Here is a 17,632-nt window from a genome sequence, read left to right on the forward strand (position 1 = left end):
AAACAGTTGGCTTGTAGTTGTAGAATAAATCTGTTGATTTTTTTTTCATACAGGAAAAGGCACACTAGTTGCAAAACGATGAATAACCCCTGCTGTAAATGACTTTCAAGTTTATAATAATAATGTTAAATATGTCTATTAAAGTAAACCTGAGGCTTACAGGAACCCTAATATAGCACAGGAGTTAAAAATCACCCAGGAGAAGTAAAGACCTAGCCATCCTTTACACAAAATTGATTTATTTGCATTTCCATTACTAACACATGTTCTACAAAAATATATTTTGAATAAGAAAACATGTAGTAGTTATCCAAAGAATAACCATTTATGCAGTCAAAAAATGATCCAACTGTTTGTTCTGAGAAACATTCATAACAAGAAAGAGAAAAACATGAAGAGGAAGGAGCATGAAATATTGAGGGAAAACAGAATTAAAGATACACTAAGAATCTCTCTTTGAAACTGTTGGTATGTGCAGTCATATTACATGTTTATCAGAATGGCAGAAACAAAATTAGCCTCCACACACAAAATTAATCTCTATTCCCAGGTGACTATATTGCTTAGTCACACAGAGTCATTGCATTGGCATTTGGGGAAATTTGAGCATGTTTTAAGCACAAGTGGAGTGCACCACCAGTCAGACAAGCTCAGTAATGCAGGACCTACTATTTCTACTGTTGTCTTTTTAAGGGTCTGGCAACAAGCAAGAACTGAAATCTATTATTACAAGACTGAACTTCCCGACCCATGTTAATGTCTGCCAGCATGGGAACATCTCCAAGCCACTCTGGCCTTCAACATCCTTCAAGGTCTGATATGCTTTCTGATTTTGCATTTGTCAGTTTTCTTAGATCTAGAGCATGCTGATCCCAAATTCTCCAAAAGCCAGCAAGAAACTCAGTAGTTGCGTTGGTGTGCTGTATCTGCGTGTGGTTACTAGGAGCCTCTAGTGTGTTCACCTCCATCTCCACAGTGCTAAAATGTCATCCACCATATACATTCAAACAAACTAAGATACCTGGTTGGTTTGCCATACCTTGGTTGGGATGCCAACATTTAAAAAACTGATTTTGAGTGGATCAGTGTGCTCTGGTCTTCAGACTAAATGTTTCTAAGGGCACCTTTAAAGGTGGATCATGGAACCAATTAAGGTCACATGGATGGATGCAGCTGTTACAATACATTTGCATGAGAGAGGAATAGACAAGTCAGGATTTATTGACCACAGAAGTGAATAACCTTTCATGCATATACAGTATTGCATGAGCGAGAGAGTCTGATCATATTTACATAGTTTTTTCAAAAGGGAAGAGATGTTTCTCTCTGCCCCGCCTCTCTCTCTTACTTAGAGATTTCTTAGCTCCTCCCTGTTCCTGCTCCTCCTGCCTATTCTGTGGCCATGAAGATGCCAGAGCAGGCGCCGCACTGGGAGTGCCGCCTTCATCCTCCTCTCCGGACGATAACCCCCCACCTTCTTCACCCTGCCCCAGACCGGTGCTCTTGGCCAGACCTTGTTGCCCATAACGCCGCTGTAGCCTCTCCTTGATCAGCAGGCCTTTCACTAGCAGCGTCCAGTTTGACACCGCTCGTTTCTCACGTTTCTGCACAACAAACAAATACAAACATTAAAAGAGAAATAATCATTGGAGGAACGTTGGAGGAAAAAAAACTAAATCCCATCTTGCAAAAAAACAAAACAAAACAAAACAAAACCCGAACAGAGCTGCCAGCACGACACAGCATGCAATTTCACTGCAAGCATTGAATTAGGATGAAGTAGGAAATGCGCTCCCATTCTAACTTGCCTTTTCTTAGTTAGACATCATTAATCTTTTAAACAGTGGCTCCTACATATTTTTTCATTGTGAAGACATTATAATACATCATGGGCTCTGCTGGGCAAATGTACATTTGTCAAGTGGCACAATAAAATCAGAGAGTGCTTTGTGTTATAATAACCCATATGTTCCAATTCAGTTTTTGGGCATTTTACCCTTTAACTTTCATAAAGGATGTGTTTGTGAAACTTCTGTGAAGGCAGTCATATATTAGAGTGAGGGGCTCAGTCTTCCATCACAGATCACTGAAACCAGGCTCCCTCACATTCACACACACACACACACACACACACCCACCTCTTCTTCCTTCTTCTTCTGTATCTCTTGCTCATTTTCCCAGGCAGCTTTCAGAATTTCTTGGTGTTCCTCACACACAATGTAGCCATCATTGCTGGAACACATTAACCAAAGACATCAGACACCAGATACTGACCACAAACCTATTCACAGACCCCATCACAAATGCCAAGGCATTCATTTCTATTCATTCTCACTCTATCACACACACACACACACACACACACACACACACACACACACACACACACACACACACACACACACACTTACACAGCATGAGCATATCCTCCATGGTAATCAAAACCTGTTACCGCGGCAGCACAGTCCAGGTCGAGTTTGCGAGCCACTCTGTGGAGGCTGGGAAGACGCAGGTGCACACATCCTACCGGCAACATGCACGGTTTAAACATGTACACGTTTCCAAACTCATTACGTGGAACCTGCAACACACACACACACACACACACTCAGAAATGTGCACCAGCAAAGCATAAAAAATAAATGGTCCTACAAACGGTTATTGGATGATGCCATGGAAAAACCCTTTGGTTCCATAAAGAAGCTGTGCATGAAAACCTTCCAATTGTCAAAGCCTTCTTTAAAATCTACAAGGTTTCTCACACATATCTCCTTTCCAAAAATGATTCTTTACAGAACCAACATGTTCTTTTATTTGATTGTGCAAAGAACCTATTGAATTGCCCTTTTTTTTTTTTTTTTGGAAGAATGAGCTATGAAATGTTCAGTATGAGATGAACACAAAAACACATTCAGTAAAACAGGACAGTGTAAAAGACAACCCACCCTCTCTGCTCCCCGGGCACTGGAGTTGGCTGCCCACCGCTCTGGATGTGTGTGTGCTCACTGCCCCTAGTTCACTAGTGTGTGTGTTCACTACCACAGATGGGTAAAATGCGGAGGACACATTTCGCTGTACAGTGTACAGTGACATTTACGTGCACCTTTATCTTTTTTATGTTTACTACTCTGGAAGCACCATAAAAATTCAATTATATGAGTAACTGAGTAACTTCAAAGAGGAATACACAAAGAGTTGGCATAGCATCATGCAAAACAAAAAGATCAGAGTGAGTATAGCAAATCAAAGAAAGAGAGAGTGTAAGAGAGAGAGAGAGACCGTCTGGGGTCTGTGTGTGAGGTGCACCATGTGACCTACCCCTTTGGGAGTTCTTACTCAGAGATCCTGACATCTATCCAGATCGCTATCTTTTACGCAAGCACTGGTCTTACTAGCCAATCCAAAGTGCCCACATGTTATAATCCCAGACTAAGTGACCCCCCCCCTTTTGGGGCATGCTGTAAATCCTTTTAAGGTAGATGTTAGCACAGAATGCAAAGTTTGTACGGTTAATAATTTCTCCTACAATAAATAAACACAAACACAAACATACCCTGCCATCAATGGCTAAAGGAGGCTGGTACTCCTCAGTCTGCCACTGGCCAAACAGGCCCAGATCCTTCACATCCTTCTTCTCAGACATCATCCTGGCTTTGCGGGAGCGGTTTGAAAAGCCCTTCACCATCTGGAAACAACAAGGGGCATAAATCATAATTTCGGCCTAGGATGACAGTGCGTTCATCACCAGCACGTTTGTGTATTTCACTCAGTATCTCAGGAAGTGACTAAGGCTGGTTCGAATAATTTAAATACTCAAGTACTTCAGTACACTGGTATCAGCTTCCTTGTTTAGTTTTTGGAAGCGTCTTTTGTTAATCTTCTAGACGAGACAAATATTTTTGCATTCTTATGGATTTTTGACAAGTTCGTTTCTTACACGTTTCATACACAAAGCATGGGAAAAAGACAGTTACTTAACAATAGCCATGATTTTAGGCTTTACAAAAAAAGTATGAAATCCAGATAATGTAAGCTAAAGGGCAAATTCCCTTATCATTGAAAGGCTGACCCAAGATTCTCTATTTCTTTTCTAGTCTCTATTTTTGACTCAAGAGTTAAGTTTCATCAGCCACTAATTTAGCTGATTTAGAGCCAAAAGATAGAGACATGGAAAATCCAGGCTAGCTAATAGATTAAGATGGTTACTGGTATATAAACTGCTGTAAATCTATAAGATTTATAATCCATAAAATACGGAAATAATAAACAACACTTGTGTTTGAGATTTATGTTAAAGCAGTTTTTAGCAATATTGGTATTTCTTGCGTCTGGGCTCCCCCTACAATCAGGAAGTGTAATTCATGCATTGAGCCACCACAAAAGCACATGCTATACACATGCATTTCTGAACAAGCTGAGAGATACAAACCCGTTCTGAAAGTGGGAGAGAAGCATGTGGACTGAGGTGGTAATATTAATAATGTTACAGATTTTTACACAAACATGACTCTGGTTATACAGCGCTACGCAGTTTCCACAAGCATGGTCCTGCATGCGTCACCAATGTTACATTGCACATGCAGTTAGCAGCATACCGAGCCTGGAGTGGCAATGATAGAAGCGCTACTCTCTCTTTTACAAGTCAGTAGAGCTGTTTTTTTAGGGTAAATATATTATGGAATTTGAACTTGGCTCTCCACTCAGTAACTGAACAACACACTGAACACAACTAAACATTATAAAACATTTATGCCTTGAATTGACTTCTGTGTTAACGCTGCTGTGGATGTTAGTGAGCGTACAGACTGAGGCTGTTTACACCTTGCATTAACATGCGTTTCATATCCAGATGTCTTAGAGAAAGAGAAGAGCTCAACGTTCCTCCCACCTTATAAGGCTCCTCCCCAAGTCGGACAGTACGCGCTTCCTTTAGCCAGGTATCCCTTGAATGCAGGGTGTGGACACAGTCTCTAAACATACATTTGCACAAAACACAGATACCACCTTAGGGCCAATACCTCACAAAACACTTTTTCACTGTATTATTTTATTTGTATAACTATCTTACTTGACCTGACAAACTCTGAAAAGCACACCTTCATAGGAATTTACTGAATCACATTTTTTTTCCTCAGGTGTGTTATTAAAAAAAAAAATCACAAATTCACAAGACCAAATACCACAGCAGATACAGGATCAGATTTGCCACATTTTTTAGGGCCTGTTCACACCTGGCATTAATATGCGTTTTTGGTGATCGGATTTCGTCAGACAATATGAGTAATAATTACTGTGGATCTTGGCTTTGCTCCCCCCACTGTTACTCTAAACAGTTCACAGTTCTCCCGGAGCAGGACAATTTTGATGAGATACTGTCTGTAAATGGTAAGAAGAGTGCACTGCACATAAAACTATAACAGGACCGTTAGAAGTGTTTTACCGTGAGTAGACTGCTTCTCCTCGGCAGTAGCCCAGGATGGCCGCACTGCGGGGGTACAGTGCCTCATACTTCAGAAGGTGTCTCTCCAACACATACAGAGGGTGGTTTTTGTACTCGTTTATTGATGTTGGCAGTGGCTTATCCAACAACTTGTCCTGCAGCTGGGGTGGAATCGGGAAAAGCAAGAAAGAGAAGAGTATAGTTGCAAGGGGTACATAGAGGTGTGTTACATAAAAAAGTAAATAAATAAAATCAAAATAGATAAGCAAGACCAAAAGGAGGGCAGAGAATCCTATACCATAAAACTAGTAAAATTCCCAAATCTCTCGATTGTATATTAGTGAAAATGAGGAAAAGAAAAATACATGATAATACAAGGCACATTTTTAGGTTAAAACTCAATTCTATTGGGACATCGCTTTTGAAGTTACTATAAAGTACTAAATAGGCATGACCCACTCCAGCCCAGTAAATGGAGCCAGGCATATTTGAATGGGTTTCAATTTTTGTTACCACAAACAGTTGTGGACGTTATTTATAGTCTAAAAGCAATGAATAATGCAACGCAGGGCGTTTTTAGAAGGCAACTGCAGCTAACACAACATTGCACTTGGAGAAAATCAGTGGTCAACAAATATCTACAGATATCAGTCCAGAGTGTGTACCATTACACACACACACAAACATATACACACACACACACAAACACACACAATATGACAATATTTTATCGTATCATGATAAATTTTGTTATTGTAATAACAATATGCTTGTCTAAGCATTTTGAGGATACTGTTAGTGCTTAATAAACACAGATCAGCTGCAGGTTTCATTACTAACAGTGTAATTAGACTAGATTAATTAGATACAGAGTCTCTGAATAATAGTTTATAAGAAACTGTAGCTACTGATGTTTTTAGTCTGTGATTACATGTATTGTCACATAGATTGTGTATCGCTTAAAAGTCTTTAAATATCAAGATATAGCATTTTTACCACATCGCCCAGCCCTACTTGACTGCAGTGCTTTAAAGGAGCTGGGAGCCGATTGGTCACACTGGATTATAAGATATTAAACACACTATAAAGCAGTTATTTTTAGAAAAGTAATTCAACTAAAATAAAGAGATTTTACTGAATGGATTAAATAGCAGCTCATCTGATCTAAACTGTGTGGTTGAATTATTCATATAAACACAAAGATCGGATCGGTATCAGCCGATACTCAGCATTAAGAGCACTGGATCAGAATAACCTGATCGGGACATCCCTAGTTTATATGCATGTGTTTGTGTGTGTGTGTGTGTGTGTGTGTGTGTGTGAGTGTGTGAGAGAGAGAGAGTGTGTTTTTATTCTGGTCATTACCTCCTTGTCCTCTTTCTGTTCTCTTTCAGAGTCTGGACACACATAGAATTCCAAAGTCTCATCCCACCACTCGGAGTCGATGCGCCGTCTCCGTGATGACGTAAGCCAGGTGGGGTCATACCTGATGCCCAGGTCCTTTAGGTAACCCTCACCGTCCACTCCTACGACGTACGTAATGGGCTGAGTGGCGTGCCTGGAGCAGAGCTGCGGTTTCCCCACCCCTTGATCAACATCAACACAAACCCACTTCTTCGCCCCTTCAAGGTACACCTCTATCCACTCGTCGTCTCCTTTAGCCCCCCTTTGAGTCCTCCTGTGTCTTTTTCCTTCTTGCTCTTCTTCCTCATCCTCATCCTCATCCTCATGATCATCCTCCTCCTCCTCCTCCTCCTCCTCTTCTTCTTCTTTCTTTGTGCTCTTCTTGATTCCGCTTGACCTCTGTGGTGCCCGACCTTTGCCTTTTGCTTTAGTTTTCGAATTTCTTCTAGACCTCTTAGCCCCACCCTCTGAGTCATCACTCTCATCCTCACTGGCCAGCTGAAACTCCTCATCATCGCTAGACCCCTCCCCCTCGCTGCTCTCTTCTTTGTAGGACACTTTTGATGCGACACTCCTCCTTCTGGAGTTTTTTGGCCTTTGTCCTCCAACTGCTTCTTTTTCTTTGTCTTCTCCCTCTTCATTCTTTTTCTGTCTCTTTCCTCCTCTCTGCCTCTTTCCCCCAGTGTTGGAAGCGGACTGTGGGCGTTTGGATCCAGGAGAGACTTTGGTGTCTGCTGGCTTTTCATTAGATTCATCAGATTTGCTTTTAACAGTAGGACTGCTGGAGGTTTGACCTTTTTCCTGCAATAGAAACACCCATTCAACTAAGTCATCAATACTAATAATAAGACTACTATACAATCTACATGGAGGCTTGCTTGTTCTAAAAATATTGAAATATCTAATACTCAAGTTTTAAAGGTGCCATAGAAACCATTTGTTAAGTATTTTAAGTTGTTCTTTGATGTAAAAATGGGAAGTATGATTTTTATTGGAGTGAAAATGCCCAGATGCCCATTTACAACCCTGTTATTTTGCCTGAGAATGAAACATACTTTTACAGAGGGCTTAAAAAAAACGTTATGCTCTACTTTTATCAGCTGGTTTAGTAGAACCTTGCAGACTCCAGTATTATCCTGAAGTCACGGTCATGTTCTCTGTCACATTTTACTGCTTTGCCAGTTTTGACTATAGCGTTCTCTAATGGGTTGGATGTATGAAGGTTTGGGGACAAAAATAAAACATAACAGTTTTGAGGGGTTTGGAATTGTTTTCCAGCTCTGTTTTTGTTATTCCGGACTTCTTTTGAGGACACAACAGTGTTTGAGATTCATAGTATGTCAGTTCCATTAACTGACCTCTCATTGTTTAACTATGCCAAGTGAAATACGGCTCAACATTTGAGGGTTCCATTACATAAATAAATATTGTCTGTGTAAATTTCAATAAATAAGTGTCCAACCAATGTTTCTTTTTTTTTTTAACAGCATTATGTTCATTACTTTTATGTCTTGGAAATTACATTACATTTATGTCTTGGAATCAGTATCAAAATCATTATTCTGGTATTGTGGCAAACCTGTTTCCTCCAGAAACCATCTGTTCATTGGCACTGGCCTGGCTTGAATGTGGTAAAAAGAAAATAAACATCTGCTGCAGAGACTGAAACTTCAGTGGCATATTAACTAAACACTTGTGAATTAAAAAATTACAAGCACCAAACAGACTTACCTTTTTAGACGGTGGTTTAAAAGGTACAGGTTGTAACGAGAGCACCAATCGACAAAAGAGCCGCAGCGACCGCAACACCAGCAGGAAAAGCTGAAGAGAGAAATGACACCATACACTGTACAGCAATATTCTGGAAGTAAACAATATTAGTGCATTAGACCACTCAGTTCAGAGTCCAGAGTGGAGGTGGGCAAAGTGGCGATAATACAGCATTACAGTACTGTACAATACAGTACTTAAGGACATTTTCACAATACACATGGTATTTAGCTTTTCTGACATTTGCAAAAAAAAAAAAAAGTTGTAATGGACAAAAGCAGCACAAAACAAAAAAATAGTCTGTAAAAACAGACTAACATTACATCTTTGCAGTTTACACAGTTACTTTACACTGGTTACAGTGTTTATTGTGTTTTACAATACCAAAAACAACATAATAATGTAACATTGCCCAGTCTAGAGGAAGTCTGCAGTCTGTAAGTGTGAAAAAGGCCATAAAGCGAAAGGTCACTCACATAAGTCATCTCCTCATGATCTCGAGCTGAAAGACTTCCTAAACGCCTTTCCAGCACCTTCCGCAGGTCCACCCCTTTCTCTTCCGGAAGTTCAGGGTTTAACGTGAAAGTCACCTTAAACCTAGAGACAGCAAAGACCCAATTAAAGGCCCACGTCATGACAACATTTAACATATGCAAAAAGTGAACACAACTGAGGTATTTCAGTATTCTCACCACTTCAGGAGACCCTCCAGGAAACCCGTGCTGATACGTTCAGTTACTACGCTGGTGAAGTGGGCAGGCAGTAAGGATAGTGCGATGGCCTGCAAGTCAGGCTCACAGCAGAGCCGGTTCCGGAAGAGTCCGCTGGCCAATAAGCATAACAGGTGAACCTGAGCAACACAAGAAATTATGGCGATATGAAAACATGCCATGGCATCCCACAGGGTTCTATTTAAGGGCCCATGAAACTGATGTTATTCATGACAGTAGTGTAGTTATGAAAGTAAAGAAGCATAGGCTTACATGCTGGGTGTAAGGGGTTAAGGGAAATATGTCCAAAATGCCAGATCATAACGCCAACCAATAAAAGTCAAATGTCAGCCAAATCTTCCAAGCTGTGAGGAACAGCTAAAGGACAGTCTGAGTGCACACACACCTTGTGGGTATCTTCCAGTAGCTCCTTGTTAAAGCGTTTCATCATTCGGCGGAGGTAGGTCTCAAATTCAGCTTGCCTCTTCTCCCTGGAAACAGTAACCATGGCGTCATGTTTTTCAGCTGTCACTTCACAGATCCCTACTGATTGTATTGGCTGACAGGTTTGACAGGTAATGGCAAACTGTCATTAAAATATATGTCCCTTAATATTTGAACAAGTCCAACTTTCAGTCATATTCCAACTTTAGAGAAAGTTAGAAAGCAGCAGTTAACTTAATGCATCAGAACTGAACACAAACAAATATCTCAGCCACCGCATTAATCTGAATAAGAGAGACAACTCATTCATCAAACCCTATCACATTCTATTAGCCTCATTCCCAAACACACACACACACACACTCACTCACTCACTTCCTCTGTCTCTTTTGCATGGCCTCAGCTGTCTCAATCTCGATCTCCACAGGCTGGGAAGGAACAGCAGGCTCTTGCTCTGTATTCACTGGTCCTAGCGGTCCTGCCAGTTCTGAAAGACACACACACACACACACACACACACACACACACACACACACACACACACACACAAGAATACTGACCTTCATCTCAACCACTCTTTTTCAAAGGTGCAAATAGTCACAAGAACATATGCACACACCTTCCACTTCCTCCCAGTCCGCATCTTCATCGCTCTCCTCACTCTGGTCATCTTCTTCTACTTTTACCCCCTCCTCCTCCTCCTCTTCTTCTTTCATCTTGTCCTTCAGCGGTGCACTGATCTCTGGAGATGTCACACCTACATCCTCACTGGAATCACTCATGCAGTCAGGCTCTTCCTTCAGTGGCTCCTTGACCTGGAAGTATTTACTCTTCTTCTTGTCTGAGGAATCATCTGCTTTTTTGGATGCTCGACATCTAGTCTTGAGGTTCCTGGCCACGTTTTTGGCTTCAGTACGGTTTTCTGATGACAAGAATTGCATATAAGAAACAAACATGGTAAAAAAAATGATGTCAACCTGCTTACCACAACACATACATACACACTTTTCAAGTTCTGCCAACTGATTTACATCTGGTAGCCTTCACAGTATTCAAATAAACACGCTTCAAATGTTCATAAATATTCATGACTGTAATAAAGATCCTGGAAAAGAGAAGATCCTTTAAACTGATAAAAAACCTTTACAACAAGGAAAGTCTGTTTGGACCTAGAAAGGGTGCTTGACTATGACTATGCCAATATTTTATCAAATCGTGATGAATTTTGTTGTCATGATAACAATGCGCTTTTCTAAGCACATCAAGGATACTGTCAGTGCTTAATAAATACCGATCAGCTGCAGGTTTCATTGCTAAGTGATTAGACTGGTTTAATTAGATGAAGAGCAGCAGATGTTGGAAAAAAATGACTGTATTCAGTACAGGAGAGTATCTGAATAGTAGTTTATAAGAATCTGTCGCTACTGATGTTTTTAGTCTGTGATTACATGTATTGTGATAAATATTGTGTATCGTGAAAAAAAGTCTTTAAATATTGTGGTTTAGTATTTTTACCATTTTGCCCAGCCCTATCCTTGACACTTACAAATCTCTATAACAAACATGGTTCTTTATGGAACCAAAAGTTGTTCTTCTATTGTATCGCTCAAAGAACCATTTGTAGCATCTTCACTTCAGAATATCAGAAAAAAAAGAATCCCTGTAATGAATCTAGTCAGAAGAAGCAAACACTCACAATATGTAATGTGATATAGTAAGCTGTGCATTTCTTCCTGTAGGGCAGTACAGCATTCGAGCATTCTGAGCACCATAGTCTAATACAGTTCCTCAACTTAACATCTCACTTTTATTTTAGAAATTTTAGAAAGACAAATACAGGATCAACCTAACCCAAGTTACTCCGGTCATCGGGAATGCCCTGCAATGTTGTTAATCAGGTGCGTTTTTGTATTTATCACATACTTGGCTAAAGTACGGTTGTGGTATGTTAAACAGAATAATGGCTAAATGTATGGTTAGTTAAACAGAATAATGACTTAGGGAAGTAAAAGTACGCCCCTAGCAAAACAAGCTCTTAGACTAATTCTTGACAAGAATAGTTTATTTTATTTATTTATTTATTTATTTTATTTACTACTTGTTTCTCAACCAGCCTGGCCAGTATTACTAGCTTGGTAACCAAGAGCTAAACTGGATAATCAGCTTAACCAGCTGGCTTACATTATAAAGTGTATTTTCTCCTGGATGACCAGCTTTTTAATCAAAGACCAACTGAGACTATCCGAAACCAGTTACCTGCAGGACGGAGCAGAATTTTACAGCAGGGTAGTGGAACCCTTGCTACTATATGTAATGTGATCTAGCCAGCTGTGCATTTCTTCCTGTAGGGCAGTACAGTATTCCAGCAGTCTGAGTTCCAGAGCCATAATACAGTTCCTCAACTTAACATCTAATTTTTAAAGCTTAGACACTTTGGAAGACAATATATAGAATTGAGATCAGATCAGTGCTGACCGATACTCAAGACAGTATCAGTATCAGTAATGTAAAAAAAAAGTAAAGTGGCATTGTGCAGTTTCTGTTGCACCAACTATTAATGCAGACATAATTTACATGCAATCATATCTGGAAAATAGTGATACTGATTTTCATGTAAACACTATAACCCAGTACAAACAGGTGGTGCTGACAATCCACACTCACTCACACACACACACACACACACACAAACCATGCTCTCACTACTACAGTGTAGTTTGGCACTGTAAGGAGCGGACTGGTTGTGTTTGCAGACAATGCACCAGTTATTGTCAATGCAGATGCACAAGAGCAGCCATGCAAAGCCCCCCCAGCTGCAACCTGCCTCCACTCATACACAATAAATACACTGATACACAATAAAACATTTACACAATCATTACAGACCAAAACTACACAACCTCATAACTAACCCAGACTAACCCCAGCACAGAGCAATGTTTGATCATAGCCCAGCACCATATTATCAGAATCAGTCACCTAGGTGTAAACACTGGAGTGAAAGTGAGGCATTCAGCGACTGTAGGCTGCAGGCTAGTGGTCCATTCAGCTGATAAACATCCTCATACTGGTGAGGATCGTAACAGCAGCTACTAGCTATCTCTCTACCTTTGGTCCTCGGGGTTTTGGAAGCTCTGCTCTTCTCTGCAACTTGCTTGAGTTTCTTTGTTGTTTCCCTTTTAGTGGCAACATCTGCTGTCTTTCTACGCTTAGCCATGCTGCCAGTTTGCAGTCCGCTGCAGTTTCACAGTAAGGTGTGACTGGATAGTAAGGTCTTAGACACACTACATGTGGAGCTACTTGTGTAATCTCATTCACACACCGCAGTTACCCAACACCCTCCTTCCATCCTTTCATAACACAGAAAAAAAGAAACGCTGCCCCGAAGCTGGGAGGGTCTCTGCAACGTCACATCCACTTCCTTCGAGCCCAATTCACGAGCAGACGGACTGGACACTGCTCCGGCCGACAGAGGGCGGTGCTGCACCAGATTATTAGCGAGTCCTAGGTCAGTGATCATGAAGGTAAAGGTAAAGGTAAAGGTGCACGTATTTGTGTCCTCCGCATTAAACCCATCTGGTAGTGAACACACACTCACACACACACACATGTGTTAGGGGCAGTGAGTACACACACACACCCAGAGCGGTGGGCAGCCAACTCCAGCGCCCAGGGAGCAGAGAGGGCAAAGGCCCTTGCTCAAGGGCCCAACAGTGGCAGCTGTCCACAACCCTGTTATCGATATCCCGGCGCTCTAACCGCTGAGCCACCACTGCCCCCACTGAGCCACCACTGCCCTGGAGGGCTGTTGTACTGCAGGTCACTGCAACACAAGTTGTCTATCGTTGGTGGTAAGATCTACTGGGGGTTAGATCTCCAGAAGCTAAGAGTTGTGCAAACTGGGCCCTGAGTTGCAGTCCAGTCTACAGGGCCTTAAGAGCCATTCCATTGCCCACATAGGCCTAAGTTACTCCTTTCATTGGAGGTCATTTCCCTGCACAGTTAGTTAAACAGAATAATAACGTAGGGAGGTAAAAGTACACTCCTAGCAAAAAGAGTTCAATATCCAGCTGAGCCTCACCAGCATAGACTGGTTAAGCTAATTCATCAACTAACTCTTGAACAGAATTGGCTGTTTTTTGTGATTAGTTACTCTACCAGCTATTCAACCAGCCTGACCATGAGGGCTACGAGTTTGACCATCTTTACCACACTAGTCAACCAGTATTACTAGCTTGACAACCAGGAGCTAAACGGGTTAATCAGCGTAACCAGCTGGCTTACATTATAAAGTGTATTTTCCCCTGGATGACCAGCTTTTCATCCACCTTGACCATCAAAGGCCAACTGAGACCATCTGAAACCAGCTACCAGCGGGACGGAGCTGATTTTTTCAGCAGGGTTGTGGAACCCTTGGTACTATAATGGCTCTATATGAGGTTTTCTTCATATTCCTTTCTATTTTCATATAGAACCACTGCCTTAACCAAATAACCCTTACTGAGAACTGCAGCAGAACCTCTAAGTACACCCACCATCTATCAGTATAAGAACTGAATGCAGTACAGGTAATGCAGGTGCTGTCAATGCATAGCTTTTCATTAATAAAAATGTATTTTAAGGAGTGAAAAATGATGATGATGATTTGGTGGGCCACAAAAGGCAAACCCAAAAGAAGAGAAAAAGTGAACAAAACCAAAAACAGCCCCAGCAATGACTGATGACTACATTTTCCTCTTTTCCATCTTGTTATGCATCGTGATAAACCCACGACTCTCTGCACAGTTTGAAAGCCCATTTTGAAACGAATATCTTCGCTTCCTATGACATTTCTCTTAAATATCTGAATGCACTGTGTAGTACATCCTTCAGGGAAGGGTTAGGAAAACTGGAACACACCCCTGGAGTACATTTTAGTGCTTTTGTAGTCTACAACATCCACAATTATGCAGGACAGAGGTACTCCAGGATTAGTTTTGGGAAATTGTGGCCTAGAGAAGTATGTTCTAGGAGTTGATTTATTCCCATAAATATTTCTTTCATTTTTGTTTCTAATCAGTTTGTTGATGCACTAATCAGGAAGAAAATGAAGAGCCTCGTTTTCTTTCCATTTGATTACAGAGTGGTTCAGTGTAGAGGGAGATATTTCGATGATCAGAGTCGGGTAATAAACAAGCCCAAGCTACTCAAACTGGCAGCATTACATGCCTCTTTAAGTGCCTCTCGACTCAGACAGAATGGAAAACCACGTAGTGTATTTATGGAGTTGTCTCTTTTTTTTGGGGGGGGGGCTGCTGCTAGATGTTACTGTGGTCTAGATAGTGATGGAGTTAGCTAGCACTAGGCAGCAAATCAAGCTTAAAGCATGTTCAAAACAAGTAACCTACGGAGTTATTCGTCACATTCATACTTCTTCAGTCTCTGCTAGACACAACCATATTCAGTTAAAATTGGTCCATCGAGTGGAAAGGACAAAGGTTAAACTAGCTAAAATCAACCCAGATCTTGATGTTCTCTGTGACCGTTGCTCCCAAGCCCCAGCTACCCTCTCTCACATGTTTTGGTCCTGTCCAGCTTTTTTTGGCAATCTGTTTTTCTTTCATTCTGAATTGTAAAATTGAACCATGTCCCCTGATGGCCTTGTTTGGTCTAATTCCCAAAACTGTTACTTTCTCAGCTGTGTATTCTGATGCTTTTGCATTTTGCATTCTTCTAGCTAGACGTTATTTTAGTTCAGTGGAAAAAACGTTCCACACCACCTTCATTTGAACGCTGGCTTAAGGATGTTGCCTTATTCTTGCATCTTGAAAAAATGAGACACACACTTAGAGGCAACAGACGGCAATATCTTTGTATATGGACTCCGTTTTTTGCTTTCTTCCTAGAGACTCAGCATTTGGCTAAGTGCACCTCAATAAAGGTAGTCGGCTTTCTCTTTATTTCCTTTATTTATTTTTTCCTATATGCATGTATAAGTGTATGTATATATGTATGTATGTATATGTGTGTGTATATGTATGTATGTATATGTGTGTGTATATGTATGTATGTATATATATATATATATATATATAGTTATATATTATGTCTTGTATGACAGGGTGGGTGAGGGTAGGTGGAAGGGTGTAATTGTACTGGGTGGCTTCTTAGGGGTATCTTGATAGAAATTGCAAAAAATGTATATGTTGGTCATGTTGCGAATGTGTCACTCTCTGTATGCCAACCCAATAAACAGAATTGTCAACAACAAAGAAATTCCAAATAGACAAGTAACCACCCACTAAGACAGCTGGTTATAAAGATAATATGTATATGAATGAATGTATTTGCCCTTAATGTCCTTGTGTTTTCCTACCCCTCATTCAGTGTCTTTTGGGTGTTTAAAATCGTTCAGGAGGGGTAATAGTTGGTTTAGTGGGTGTAACCTGTAGCTTGGTGGCCTGGGTTGCTCACTTCTAAAGGTTTACCATCTTTTTTTGGAAAAGCTTGCCTTCCCCGTTGCATCGAGAGGGGGTTTAGCCGTGAGTCGGTACTTGAATCGGTTCGTGTGTAACCGGTCACGATTGCTTGGATTGCTTGTTTGGACAATGGCACTGCAGTTAGGGTACTGCATTAGGTACTATTTTGTGCCTGTGAGCTGCTACACTGACCGCGTGTCTGATATGCAAGGCTTCATTGATTAATATGAGAGCGTTACAGGTTCGCTACACTGGACAAATACATGGATTCAGAGATTTACAGAGACATCCGATTACAGTAGTGAAGCTCAGCTCTATATAGTTTTCCTAGACTCAGATTTGATACGGGTTAAGAGCCTGATTAGAAGTGGCCTCTTTGGGCTTTAGTTTGGTGGTCAGCAGTGACCTGTCCTGTTCGTCTGGTTGTGAGTGTGTATGATGCAGCAGAGGTCGATTAGAGGTTTCAGGCATCTTTCCGTTCTGCTCTACTTGAACATGCATTGAATTGCATGAATTTATTGGACGTTGTGGTAAAGAAATAGTATTTTTAAGGGAAGTCTTGTAATGCTGTCTGCACTGCTGTTATTTTTTTTTAGATCAAGCCAGACTGCTCTTCTGAAGCACTGAACCAGGAGCTCATCGCCACCGTGCATCTACAGCTACGTGTACACCTGCTCGTTCCTGCGGTTATCTAATCGGCCAATCGAGTGGCAGCAGGGCAGTGTGTACAATCAGAGATGCAGGCTGGCAGCTCCAGGGTCAGGATTTGAATGCATTGGTTTGTTTTGATGTTCTTGATAAAATGAGGTTTAAAATGACTCTATTCTAAGAGTGACTCAAATTTATTTATTTAGCAAGAAATACATGCTTTTTTGTGTGTTTTTTTTTTATATTCTTTGAACTTTAGAGTACATCGTTACTAAGACTAACAACCTTTAGTTCAGTTCAGGAACCGGTGTAAAATAATTGAGCCCAACAAGACTAATCTAGAGTTGAAGGTGAGTCAATATAAGAATCTGAGTTTACAATGTAGTGGTGTGTCCAGCTGTTGACCAGTGGGGGTCGTTTTAGTTCATGCAACAGTTGAAGTTGAAAAAACTAGAACTAACTGCAGCCACTTGCTGATGTTATTTTTTTATTATTATAAGCAGAGCACTACACATTCATGCTCTGTTCCTTTGGAAAGCTCTGATATCATTAGCTGATAAAGTGACGGTGCAGGGACAGTGAGAGTAGCTGGTTTTCCTGAGTGCTGAGGAGTGACTGGGGTGACTGGGGGTGTGATTAGATTAGATTAGTCAGTTTTGGGGTTTTGTAGGTGTTTAAATGGTACAAACCGGCATGTCCGTGCACCCTTTCCTGAAGGCATGCTAAGTTCTGCCTATAGCTTGGCTACATTAACTATT

General features: G+C 41.0%; 1 protein-coding gene across 2 annotated transcripts; it reads right to left on the bottom strand.

Annotated features, from left to right (window-relative positions):
- Positions 1–317: 317 nt before the first annotated feature.
- Positions 318–13,116, bottom strand: xpc (xeroderma pigmentosum, complementation group C). Of its 2 annotated transcripts, none has more exons than XM_072680853.1 (14): positions 12,877–13,116; positions 10,388–10,690; positions 10,144–10,255; positions 9,731–9,815; positions 9,307–9,464; positions 9,091–9,211; positions 8,576–8,665; positions 6,806–7,645; positions 5,441–5,601; positions 4,889–4,970; positions 3,554–3,685; positions 2,412–2,581; positions 2,139–2,232; positions 318–1,604 (listed from the first exon to the last, which is right to left on the bottom strand). In XM_072680853.1, the coding sequence occupies exons 1-14, from the start codon at positions 12,983–12,985 to the stop codon at positions 1,290–1,292; spliced, it is 2,772 nt and encodes a 923-aa protein (XP_072536954.1). In that variant the 5' UTR covers positions 12,986–13,116; the 3' UTR covers positions 318–1,289. The 2 variants fall into 2 exon arrangements, 1 of the variants encoding a protein (XP_072536954.1); XR_011979760.1 differs by having other exon boundaries at positions 1,520–1,604; positions 2,446–2,581.
- Between the last annotated feature and the right edge of the window lie 4,516 nt (positions 13,117–17,632).

This window comes from Salminus brasiliensis, chromosome 6 (assembly GCF_030463535.1).
Source record: "Salminus brasiliensis chromosome 6, fSalBra1.hap2, whole genome shotgun sequence".
Classification (NCBI taxonomy): Eukaryota; Metazoa; Chordata; class Actinopteri; order Characiformes; family Bryconidae; genus Salminus; species Salminus brasiliensis.

Coding starts and splice junctions, on each gene's coding strand:
- xpc (XM_072680853.1), bottom strand. CDS start 12,985: ATGGCTAAGCGTAGAAAGACAGCAGATGTTGCCACTAAAAGGGAAACA. Junction 9,212..9,306: donor CTGGAGGGTCTCCTGAAGTG/GTGAGAATACTG, acceptor TGCTGTCTCTAG/GTTTAAGGTGACTTTCACGT. Junction 5,602..6,805: donor AACAGAAAGAGGACAAGGAG/GTAATGACCAGA, acceptor ATTCCACCCCAG/CTGCAGGACAAGTTGTTGGA.